At 49.6% G+C, this 12,005-nt stretch overlaps 1 protein-coding gene across 3 annotated transcripts in view; it reads left to right on the forward strand.

Annotated features, from left to right (window-relative positions):
• The window catches only part of P2rx3 (purinergic receptor P2X 3), a 36,644-nt gene that overhangs the window by 22,699 nt on the left and 1,940 nt on the right, over positions 1–12,005 (forward strand). For all 3 annotated transcript variants that reach the window (XM_038337346.1, XM_038337347.1, XM_038337348.1), the window contains 2 exons: positions 10,880–10,973; positions 11,219–11,284. In XM_038337346.1, the coding sequence (XP_038193274.1) occupies positions 10,880–10,973; positions 11,219–11,284 (160 nt within the window). The remainder of the gene's footprint in view (positions 1–10,879; positions 10,974–11,218; positions 11,285–12,005) is intronic.

Consider the following 12,005-nt stretch of genomic DNA (forward strand, 5'->3'; position numbering starts at 1 on the left):
CTTGGAACTACTGAAGGATGACTAAGCTAAGAATAATTAAGATGAAGCTGGGAATGTAACTCAGTTGTAGACTGCTTAGTATACATAAGGCCCTGGTTTCTGATGCCCAACACAGAATAAAACCACTCATGGTGGTGCACACCTGTAATCATTTGGGAGGTGGAGGGGAAGATCCTATTCAAGGTCATTTTTGTAATTAGAGTTTCTCTCCTTCCCACCAGCTTCCAAATAACCACTCCGAGGCTTAATATTACTTACAGATGCTTGGCCGATGCTCCGGCTTATTATTAGCTAACTCTTACATTTAAATTCTGCTCTTCTCCTGTCTTTCTGCTTTGATTTCCTGCCTTGCCATAGGCCAAAGCAGCTTTATTTATCAACCGATGAGAGCAACCCATATTCATTGCATACAGAAAGACATCCCAAAGCACGTCTCCTCTTTTGTCTAACCAAATATTAAAGTTTTCATTGTAACATAGTAAATACATACAGAAAGACATTCCACAGCACATTCTCAGCTACATATTGAGTTTGAGGCCAGGCTGGCCAACAGAAGACAAACAAAAAGAATCAATCTGCCTTTAAACCTAACTTGTAGGATACAGAGGCATTCATAACTTGATGAACTAGAAGTCATCTTGGTCTACATAGTGAGCTCCAGGTCAACCAGGACAGGTTAGGCTACATAGTGAGACCCTGTCCCAATAACAGTCCTCCTCGAACAAAGGGGAGGTAGTTAGAGCCCAGGATGTGGATTCAAATCAGGGACACTTGGTGCAACTGAAGCAGGTCTCAGAGCCTCTGTGGGCCTGTTTCCTTTTCTGTAAAATGGGCTATAAAGCCTTTTGAACTCTGACAGCCTAAATTAACACACATAGGGTTGGGGCCAGGGAAGTCTATGAGAGCTGGGGCTGCTGAAGTGTGCACTGTTATTTATAGCCCTGCCACACTGGGATGGAGCTTCAGTCCCACCCCATAGAAGCACATCTGACAAATGATTTATTACAGCAATTGGCGTTCCTACTTACTCATCCTTTATCTGTTCCTGCTCATGGCACAAGGGAACACGCGTGAAGCCTCGCCGTACTGGCAGGCCTCAAAACAGCTCAATTTGGTCCAGTGTCGGGCTGTCCTGTCTGCTCACAGAACAGCTATCCCTGTGGAGGTCTCAGTAAGAAAGCGCATTGAGCCAAGACTTGGGAAGAGGTGTACAGCCAAGGCACCAACATGGGAGCTGCGGAGACGGGGAGGAACACAGACAGCCACCGCCACTCTAGATTTGCAGGGAAGAATAGGCACATGGTTTAGACCAGGATTCCAGGCAGAAGCAGCCATCACAAACAGACACAGCCACTAAGAAAAGCAAGACAGGGCTGGGAAGCAGCAGGCAGAGTAAATACCCACCTTTTCCTCTTGCTTGCCTTCTGATCCCCAGCCAGTATCTCCCATCAACCACATCTCCAGAAGCCAGAGAGCAAGACAGCAGACCCCAGAGAACAGAGATCTGCTCTGCTCAGTGGCCCTCAACCTTCCTAATGCTGCAGCCCTTTAATACAGTCCCTTATGTTCTGGTGACCCCAAACCATAAAATTATTTAATTGCTATACTTCATGACTGTAATTTTGCTATTGCTCCCTTTTAGTTTCTGTCTTAGAGAAGTCATAAACCTTGGATTTGAACAGCCTGAATTCAGATCTCAACCATGCCCCTTACCTGATAGCATTTCTGGTTTTCTGTGGCTTGCAAAATCACAGATAGAGAGTCTTGGGTGGTGGCATATACCTTGTAATCTCAACTCTCAGGAAACAGAGGCAGGAATAGTGCCACAACTATCCCAGTCTACTGAGAGTTCCAGGCCAGCCAAGCCACACAGCAAGACTCCGTTTCAAAAATAAACAAACAAACAAAATAATAAATAAATAAAGGAAGTGAAAATAAACAGGCTACACAGAGAGAGAGAGAGAGCCTACTGAATCAATTTTGTGTTACTCATACATACGTGTATTTAAGGATGACCACTTAGAATTGAACAACACATCAGGAAACTAATTCCTGGGGAAATTGATTGGTCTTCTCTCAGCAGCCATTAACGACCTGTAATGCTTTATCCTAGTGAGGAGGCCTTGTAAAATTTCCCCACTGATACTGGCACATCAGCTGGTGTTGTTATACAGGTCTTGTGTGAACTATCTCACAGCAGGAGTCCTGGGCCTCAGGCTCTTACAGTCTCTCCAGCCCCCTCTTCCATGAGGCTCTTCCTCTGAGCCCTGGATGTCTATAAGGGTTGTGTTGTAGCTGTATCCGTTGGAGATAGGCACCCACAGTTAGCTGTTCTTTGTATTTTGACTAGCTGTGGCTCTCTGTAATGGTCTCTATGCACACTTACCTGTAGATGTCAGGACTGGTGTTTAGAATACAGTGAGGAAATACACTAGCTTAGGAAAGTGACATGGTAGGTTCTCCTCTGAAACCTGTGACCTCACTAGCTCTGGGTGGTTGGCTAGGCTTACAGCGTGGGGTGTGATTTCCTTGCTGTTCAGCAAGCCTTAAGTCCAGACAGACAGTTGTTGGCCACCAAGATGTGAGCACCACTATTTCACCTTTAGGGATACCTTTCCACGATGTCACTGTGGTTCGTGGGCTTTACAACCAGGGAGAACTGTTGATGGCCTTTCTCCTTTGGCAGCTTGTGTTGCTCCTTCAGATACTATGAGAGCCACAGTCCTCAGGAAGGAGGCTCTGGGTCGCTTCTAGCTTCATTCTTCCAAGTCCTGTGTTCAGAGTGCACTAGGGTCTTACTTTCATGTTCTAGAAGATGCTAAGGACAATGACAGTAGCCTCTTGGACTCAAAGGGAGTTTCTCATGCCTGGCACTGGGGTTTTTATTAGATAGTCTATAGCTCTTGGGGGAAGCATGTACGTACGTACATGTAACATATATGATATATATATACACACATATATGTGTTATGTATGTATTTTTAAGTAAGCTTCTAAAGCAATGTGCTTCCCTATAGCTTTTAAAAAAACATCCTTAGTGTTATTTCTCCCTTCTTCCTGTCCTGGATCTCACTAAGTATTCCCCTCCCTCCCCCATCACTAGTTAATCCCCTCAGCCACCAGATGCTGATGTCTCCACCTTACAGACAGGGAAGTGATATGTGTGTGTGGGGGGGGGGCGGGGTGTAGAGTTTCCAAGGTTGTATAAAGTACTTCAAGTAGCAAAACAAGGATTCGGACCCCAGGACTGTCCCAGGTCTAAGTCCCTATGCCACCTTGGGCTGTCAGAGGCAGTCCTGAGTGTGAAGCCTCCTCGCCGGGCTGAGCTTGTGTAAGTGCCCTACACGCATATGTCCTCTCTCCTCCCAACGCGTCCCCTACCAGTGGCACCTACCTTCCCACCTAGCCAGCTGCCGGATCTAAATGTTTTCTGTCTGAGAGAGAAAACAGCATGTTGTTACCACCATCCTAGTTCCATCTGCCAAACTGGGAGAATCTGGAGAAGCCCGGCCAGCAGAAGGATGCCCAGAGGCTGGCATCGAGAAACTCAGTCTTTGAGGGGTTAAGAATCGAGAAATTCATTTGCTGTTCCAGTGTTTGTTCATTGCTGTGGTGACCAGACCATTGGACAAGCTCATAGCCCACGGACCAAGTACCAGAGTCCAGGTTCTACAGCAGTGGGCCTGGGTCCTGATGGAGATTGGACAGACAGGGTGTGGGTGTTTCATGACTGTGTCTCTCTGCGCTGGCAAGGCTGTGCTCTGGGGTCTGAGGTGTGGAATGCCATTGTCGGTAAAGTAAATACCTGAATACCCCACTGTAGTCAAGCTACAGGGGTAAAGTCACTGAACGTGGGTCTGGGAAGAGATGTATGCGGTTGGTTGTCCTAGCCCAGAGCATGTGGATCCAGCCACAGGCACCTTGGTGCCTACCCTCCAGTCCAGCCACACGCTCAGCTTCTCCAAAGCACCACAAAAGAGCCTGCTGCTCTCTTTTTTTTTAATATTTATTATGTATACAATATTCTTTCTGAAGAGGGCACCAGACCTCATTACAGGTGATGCCCATCATTACAGATGGTTGTGAGCCACCGTGTGGTTGCTAGGAATTGAACTCAGGACCTTTGGAAGAACAGGCAATGCTCTTAACCGCTGAGCCATCTCTCCAGCCTGCCTGCTGCTCTCTTAACCAGGACTGCCACCTCCGCCTCTCGCCCAGCCCACCAGGCTCAGTGTGTTGTTATCACCCCGAGCTTTGCCTGAAATCAAGCCTAGGCCAAAAGTCTTCAGCGAACTTGTGCTCTTAGACTGGTGTGCCTCAGCTTCCCAGGCTTCTCTGCGCCCCGTTTTGGATTTTGTGACTGACACTTCTCTTCCTCTAACAATAGTAGAGCTTATCAGCATGTCCGTGGTGCCGGACCCAGTGCCCAGCGCCCAGTAGGTGCTCTAAGCCTTTGCTGACCACTGAAAAAATGAGAGGTTGTCTGAGCTTGGGCCCTAATGAATAGATAATGTATTCATGGAGTGGAGAGGGGTGGAAAGGGGTACAGCGTGAGCCAAAGCGCCAGAGTCTGTATGTGGAGCATGTTCGAGACTCACGGGAAGGCAGGCATGTGCTGGGCGACGGGGGGGAGGACGTGTGTGGTGGCTCATGTTAGGAGGGCCTGAACTCCAGGCCGGTTCTTATCACCAAGCCCCCTTCCTAGCCAAGAAGTTCAAGACTAGAGGGATGAGAATGGGGATCTGCAGAGGCCAGCCTTTTCCTTTCCAGATGGAGGGGTCCTTTCTTCCCACTCCGAGTGGCTCTCCTGTGTGACCCAGTCAGTGACACCAGGGTGCCAGACACCAGCAAGTGGAATAGATCCTCCTAGCCTGGAGTCAGAACCTGAGATAAATCAGGGAGCCGGAGGAGAAGAGTCTAGAATTCTGGCTGCCCTGTCCCATTTTCTGTTACTAATAACAATACCATAGCTGTGTACGGACAGAGAAAGGGGCTTGTTTTGACTTGTGGCTCTGAGTCAGAGTAGAGGGGACACATCTGGAGATGGGTCAGAGTAGGGGGGGACACATCTGGAGATGGGTCAGAGTAGGGGGGACACATCTGGAGATGGGTCAGAGTAGGGGGAACACATCTGGAGATGGGTCAGAGTAGGGGACACATCTGGAGATGGGTCAAAGTAGGGGACACATCTGGAGATGTCTTCTTGCTGTCAGAGCCCTGAGGCAGCATGAGACAAGGCATAGTGACAGACAGGTGACGTTCAAGAGACCCACTGGCCTGCTGTCACAGCACACCCGCTCTTTCTTTGTTTGAGACAGGGTCTCTCTACATAGCTCTATCTGTCCTGGTACTCGCTCTGTAGGCCAGGCTGACGTGAAACTCACAGAGATCTGTCTGCCTCTGCCTCCCGAGTGCTGGGATTAAAGGCGTGCGCCACCACCGCCCAGTCATCTTTTCTTTTTTAAACTGTTTTTATTTCTATCTTGTGTGTATGAGTGTTTTGCTTGCAAGTATGTATGTACACATATGTGTGCCTGGTGTCTGTGGAGGTGAGAAGGAATCAGATCCCTCGGAACTGGGATTACGGAGAGTTGTGAGCCCCCATGTGGGTGTTGGGAACCGAACCCAGGTTCTCTACAGGAGCGGCAAGTGCTCTTTCATCTGCTGAGCCATCTTCGCCCAGCCCAGCACATCCAACTTTGACGCGTTTACCCATTGTTACCGGGACAGAGATTCTCGCGGAGAGGGCCTAATCACCTCGTAAAGGCCCTGCCTATCCCACCTCTTAACGTCTGACATGGAGATTCAGTTTCAGCAGGAGACCAACCATGTTCAAAGCATGTGTGTGGACAAAGCAGAGTGTGCACTCTGCAGCTGGAGTCCAGCTTCGCTCTCCTGACTATTGGCTTAGACTCTAGCCCCTCTGATCCCATCTGCTCATCTGTAAAGTAAGAAAAGCAACGGTGTTTAGTGATATGGAGTGGCTGTCAGCTCAAAGTGAATCGGTAAGTGTGGAACACTTCGCACGGTGCCGGTTCCTGGTTCTCAGGATGTGCTGGCAGCTACGGCACTAGAGAGAACTCTATGAGTCCTATACACTGTGACCTACACAGTAGGAATTTAGTGTATGTTACTAATGTTGTTATATTATAATTATTATATAGCATTTAGTAAATGTATATTATTATATTACAGTTAATATTGTAATATTAATATATCAGGAGCAAGAAGAGTTAAAGCAAATAATGATACTATTCGTTATCTTGGCCTTAGGGTAAGACACTCCGCTCTCTTAATTCATTCTCTCCACAGCCCGCACCCTTTCAGTAAAGATAAAGTCTCAGAGAGATTGAGTGACTTACGCAGGGACCAAATGCTGGTTTAAGAAGAGCCAAGTAGCATCCTCAGACCTCGGACCTTCTTAGAGGGCTATCCTTCGGAATGGCCCATTGGTGTAGTCCTTGTCAGCTCTTTGTCCTTGTAAAAGCACTTCTCACTGTGCCTCAGTCTTCTCAGTGATAAAGCTAGTGGGGAGGATGTAACAGTCAGTAAGCACTGATAACTGCTGGAAAAAAAAAAAAAAACCACTCCTCTCATCTCATTGACGGCTTAACATTGTGGGCCAGTGATGTTGGAGGGCTTTGTGCAGTTATTCTGGGCCCTAGCCTGCTGGCATCTCGACTTCGTCTCCTCCAGGATTGCCTCATCAATCTCCCCTGGTTCCTACAACAATTAGTCATTAGATGGGGGGAAAGGAGAACACAGAAGGTATACTGCACCAACGGTAGCGAGCCTCACATCCATCCACATTCCATCAGAAGAGCCAGTGATGGAGCACCAGCTAGGTACGAGGGACTGGGAAATACGGTGCAAGGGTGAACATACTCCAAGAACATACTCCAAGCCCCTGTGGCCTGAGCCATCCCCCGCCTCAGGTATGAGACAGCTTCCGTGATCTTCGATGGCTCCACTAGAGCAGAGTCTGGCCCTGTCCACAGCCTAGACCCTCCTCCCTGGGCTCTGCAATTCCCCCCTCCCAGCAGGAAGAGGAGCCTCCCCTGCCAAGCCTCCTTGAGGGTGGGTGGCTGGTGAGATAATGATCTTAACCACGCTCGTTGCCTCTTGGAAGGCAGGTGCTGGAAGAAAACCAAGTTCGCTCTGATTTTTCTCCCTGTTCCCTTCACATTTTTTCCCAGGATAAATTTAACCAGTGGAGCCCAGGCTGCCAGCTTCTTGTTCTCTGAGCCCATGTCAGTGTTCTTGTCATGGACGCAGCCCTGGGCTGCACACGAAGGCTGCAGGACCACAGGCCCGACCCTTGCCCTCCCCAAACACCCGTGATTCGTCCCCATTCCCCCTGCCCAGTTGCTGTAAGTGCATCTCGGTGGCAAGGATCTTGAATCCTTCAGTGATGTGAGACTATAGAATTTAGAAGGATTCTAAGACTTTGCACCATGGTGCCCTGCTTCCTTAACAGCCAGCTGAACACAGATGGTTCGGAGATTCCAAATCATAAACTCAGAAGTCATCAGGATCCTGACTCAAGCAAGTTACCTGTTCATCTCCCTCATCTGTAAGATGGGTCAACAGCCGTGCATTATTCATGAGTTAGCTGAGGTGTTCTGTGTGTATTTCTGGGGCTTTATAAATAGTGCGTGCTGAGATGGCCATGGTCTGTCTGATCTACATACCCTCGAGGCAGCCTGAAATCTTCTGTTCATTTCAAACACTTCCTTGAAATATCCCTGGAGGTCTCCTTGAAGATCCAGGCTCTTGGGTCTCGCCATGGATATAGAACTGTTTCCCTTTCTGCAGTCCATTCCATCATCCCCCTGCTGCTGCATTTGGATTCACTTTGCTCTGCTTTGACCTGAATAGAGCTCTCCACTGCTACCCAGACATTACTTACCGGAGTTAAAGACGGTCTCGTTCCCCACACATTTTCTTGACCTGCGAGCCTTCCTTCCTTCCTGCTCAGTGGCTGTTCTTCATTCATCCCTCTTGGGTCACTGTCATTTTTGTCTTCCCTCACTCTGTCCCTTCAGCTGCAGAACCCACAGGGAACACCTCGCATCAGGCACCCCTGAGAATACTTCCACTGAAAGGTTCTCAGCCTTACTTGGTGGCGGGTTCAGCACTCGTCTTGCCCAGGCACGGGTTGGGGTAGAAGCCTGCTGCCTGAACTTTCCTGGACTGCTTCCTGGTGACAAAAGCCCCTGGCCTGAGCTTCCCTGTCTGCAGAGTGGGGACAGTTAGAGTAGGCATCTCAAGAAGACATGGGTGGCCTCAGAAGGTGTGATTCCATGAAGAAACAATGCACAGGGTACACACAAGACAAGAGGCGCCAATCTAGATGGTGAAGGACCAAGACGGTCAGCTGTGGAAGCTGTTATCCCAGGGCTAGCATGGGCAGGCAGATGGTGAAGGACCCAGACTGTCAGCTGTGGAAGCTGTTATCCCAGGGCTAGCATGGGCAGGCAGATGGTGAAGGACCCAGACTGTCAGCTGTGGAAGCTGTTATCCCAGGGTTAGCATGGGCAGGCAGGTGGTGAAGGACCAAGACAGTCAGCTGAGAAGCTGTTGTCCCAGGGTTAGCATGGGCAGGCAGATGGTGAAGGACCAAGACAGTCGGCTGTGGAAGCTGTTGTCCCAGGGCTAGCATGGGCAGGCAGGTGGTGAAGGACCAAGACTGTCAGCTGTGGAAGCTGTTATCCCAGGGCTAGCATGGGCAGGCAGGTGTTGAAGGACCAAGACTGTCAGCTGTGGAAGCTGTTGTCCCAGGGCTAGCATGGGCAGGCAAAGGGAGAAAAGCACAGAATCTAGACGAAGCTGACGCTGCTCTGTCAGCCCTTGGCCTGTGTGGGAGCTAAGCCACTGCTGAAGGCTGAACAGACTAAACACCCCATTCTTTCTGCTCTCCTGTTGGTTCTTCCTTTGGATGAACCCACCTAAAGGCTGAGCAGACTGCTTGGCAAAAGCGGCAAGAGACAGGCTCCCTGGGCAGAGAAAGACGGTGTCCAGCAGACAGAATATCTGCTGTGGGAGGTGAAGCTGACACCCTGAGGGCTAGGAACACTGTTCGCAGGGGATGACTGTAAATCCAGACCCATTTCTGCCTGAGTCCGGAGTTCCCCAAAGGCACCCAAAGCTGTGGCCAGCTTTTCACCACGCCTTCCTCGTGGATCCAGCTCCGATCCACTCTAGCTGACGCTTCCTTCTCCCGGCTGTGCAGTTTCACATGTGAATGTCCCTGGGAGACAGGGGCCGCCATTGTGTTCAGAGGAAGAAGCCAGCGCTGAGCGAGTGCAGCTTCAGCTTACACCTAGAACTTTCTGGGCCCTTTCATTTCCATCTCTTCACTGAGTCCTGACATCAGGAACCCTCTTCACAGCAGTGGGGTTTTGCCCAGGGAGATTACACTGCACTGATGTTAGAGCCTGGCCTATGGTAGGCAGAGCCATATCAGAAGAAGTGCACTTGATTTAGAGTCCCAACGGTCAGCGCAATTCCAATCCCAAGTCCAGTACTTACAAGCTGCCAGACCACAGGCAACTCCCTCCCCTGTCATAGGCATCTGCCAATCGGGGTGGGGACACCACCCTTCTGTGTGGGCACCAGCTGAGTCAGTGGGAAGAATGGAATGTGATTGCTCCTATAAGCCCCCAGCTCTCCATAAGGCACCCAACAGCCAGAGCTGAGGAGCAAAAGACAAAGCAAAGGACTTGGGCATATCTAGCGCTGAGTTTCCAGTAGGAAATCCTGAGTGAGTCATTCAACCTCGCAGAGCCTTGGAAAATATGAAAATCACTTCCTTCTGCCATGGGATGGAGGCAAGGGTGGAATGAGGTGAGACGTCAGGAAACACTTTTCTCAGTTCCCGTGTAAATATATTTCTTCTGCAAATAGCCATGCCCAACACTAATATATGTTTCATGGGCCCAGGGCTATTCTAGAACATGGACATGTGTTTTCAAGCCTCATGGCAACCCTACAGAGCAGGGCTGTTTTATTGTTGCCCCTCAAGATGCAGCCACTGGGTCTCAGACAGATTAAATGGCTGGTCCACAGTTATATGAGTCAGGCTTTGAGCCCAGGTAGGTTAAAGTTGGGCCTGTGATACCCAAGCATATAGAACTAAAGAAGCCTGGAGCCAGTTGTGGTCAGCTGTAGTTCAGGCTTTAATAAACATAGAACTCATGGGGAGAGAGGTTTTCAGAGATGGCTCAGTGGGTAGAGCCTGGGTTCCATCCCCAGCACTCACTCACATGTGCATAGTCCCAGTGCTGGAAAGATGGAGATGGGGCTTTCCAAGATCTCACTAACTAGCCCGTCTAGCAAACTGAGGAGGTTTACTGAGAAACACTGTCTCACAGATAAGGTAGAAGGCAATCAGAGAAGACACCTGATGTTGACCTCAAGCTACACACATGCATAGACCATTGCATTCACACTCATAGGTACACACACACACACACACACACTCATAGGTACACACACATACACTCATACGTATACACACACACTCATAGGTACACACACACACACACTCATAGGTATACATACACATACACTCATATGTATACACACACTTATAGGTATATATATATACACACACACATACACACACACATACACACACCTTGTAGAGAAATTATTTTAAAGGAGATTCTTAGTTCTCACCAACAAAGATGCTGATTCTGTAGGTTCTAGGTTTGACCCCAAAGTCTGCCATTGAAGTCCCCATATGAGTGCAGGAAGAACTATGGCGGGCATATTACCAGCCATCAGCTTCTTGATACTGGCTGTCGAGCTCTAAAGAACCCTGAGAGTTCAGGCAGGAGAGCTCATGGAAAGACCCGTTTTCACCCATGGCCTCCAGGTTTGCCAAGTACTACAAGATGGAGAATGGCAGCGAGTACCGCACCCTCCTGAAGGCTTTCGGCATCCGCTTTGACGTGCTGGTGTACGGGAATGTGAGTCTTGGGATCCAGTGGATGAGGGGAGCAGGGGAGGTTTCCCACGCCTGCATTTGGGCCTTCCACTGGCCAACTGGCCATCTCCCCCGTCAGCTCCCTATACTATGCAGAGCGGAACTGTCTGACCATCCACAAACCCTTCAGGCTCCACGGCCTCTCTCACAGGAGCCCAAGTTGAACCTCAGCCCTCACCCCTCCCTGCCGGTCCCTCCGTCTTCAGGCCTTGCTCTTTATCCGTACAGGCTGGCAAGTTCAATATCATCCCTACCATCATCAGCTCCGTGGCCGCCTTCACCTCTGTGGGAGTGGTAAGTTCAGTCTTCCCCGGATCTGCCTGGGCTCTTCCTGGGCAGCCCGAGTGAGGCCAAGCAAGGCACGGGGCCATCAGACAGCTCAGCTAAGCCCTCCTTCTGGGCTCCAACACCTGCTGCTAAGCAGCTCTGATTTGGGCATCTCCCATCATTACCTCCCAAGGCTCGTGGGCTCCAGAGACTGTCTTCCTGTTTTCAGGTGGTTCTGTCTTATCAAAAATTCCCAGCAACCACACAGTGGCTCACAACTATCTGTAATGAGATCTGGTGCCCTCTTCGGGCCTACAGACATAAATGCAGGCAGAACACTGTATACATAATAGATAATGTTATAATCTTTTTTTAAAAAAAATTCTTGCTTCTCACCATGAAGGGAGGGAGAGACTCTGTGTTTTCACAGTCGTAGAATGCCTTAGTGAGGAACAGAGTCACCAGGAAAGGTGGGGACAAAGGCCCATCCCGAGGACTCCTCCCCTAACTCCCTGTTTCTTCCTTCACTCTTTTTGTGCTTGTGATCCATGGGTATTTCTCAGTAGCCAGAAAGGTAGGCCATAGAGGACCCTGAAGAGCCTCTGGGAATATTCTGAGAGCTGTACAGTCAGGTCTCCCTGGAAGGCTTAGCCCCTTCACGTCCCTTCTCCCCACAACGCTTCACTGTCTGCTGTAGATCTTCCTAGCCAAGAGCTGGGCCGCACAGGAGCCATTCGAGCCCTGCCAA

This window comes from Arvicola amphibius, chromosome 7 (assembly GCF_903992535.2).
Source record: "Arvicola amphibius chromosome 7, mArvAmp1.2, whole genome shotgun sequence".
In the NCBI taxonomy this organism is placed as follows: Eukaryota; Metazoa; Chordata; class Mammalia; order Rodentia; family Cricetidae; genus Arvicola; species Arvicola amphibius.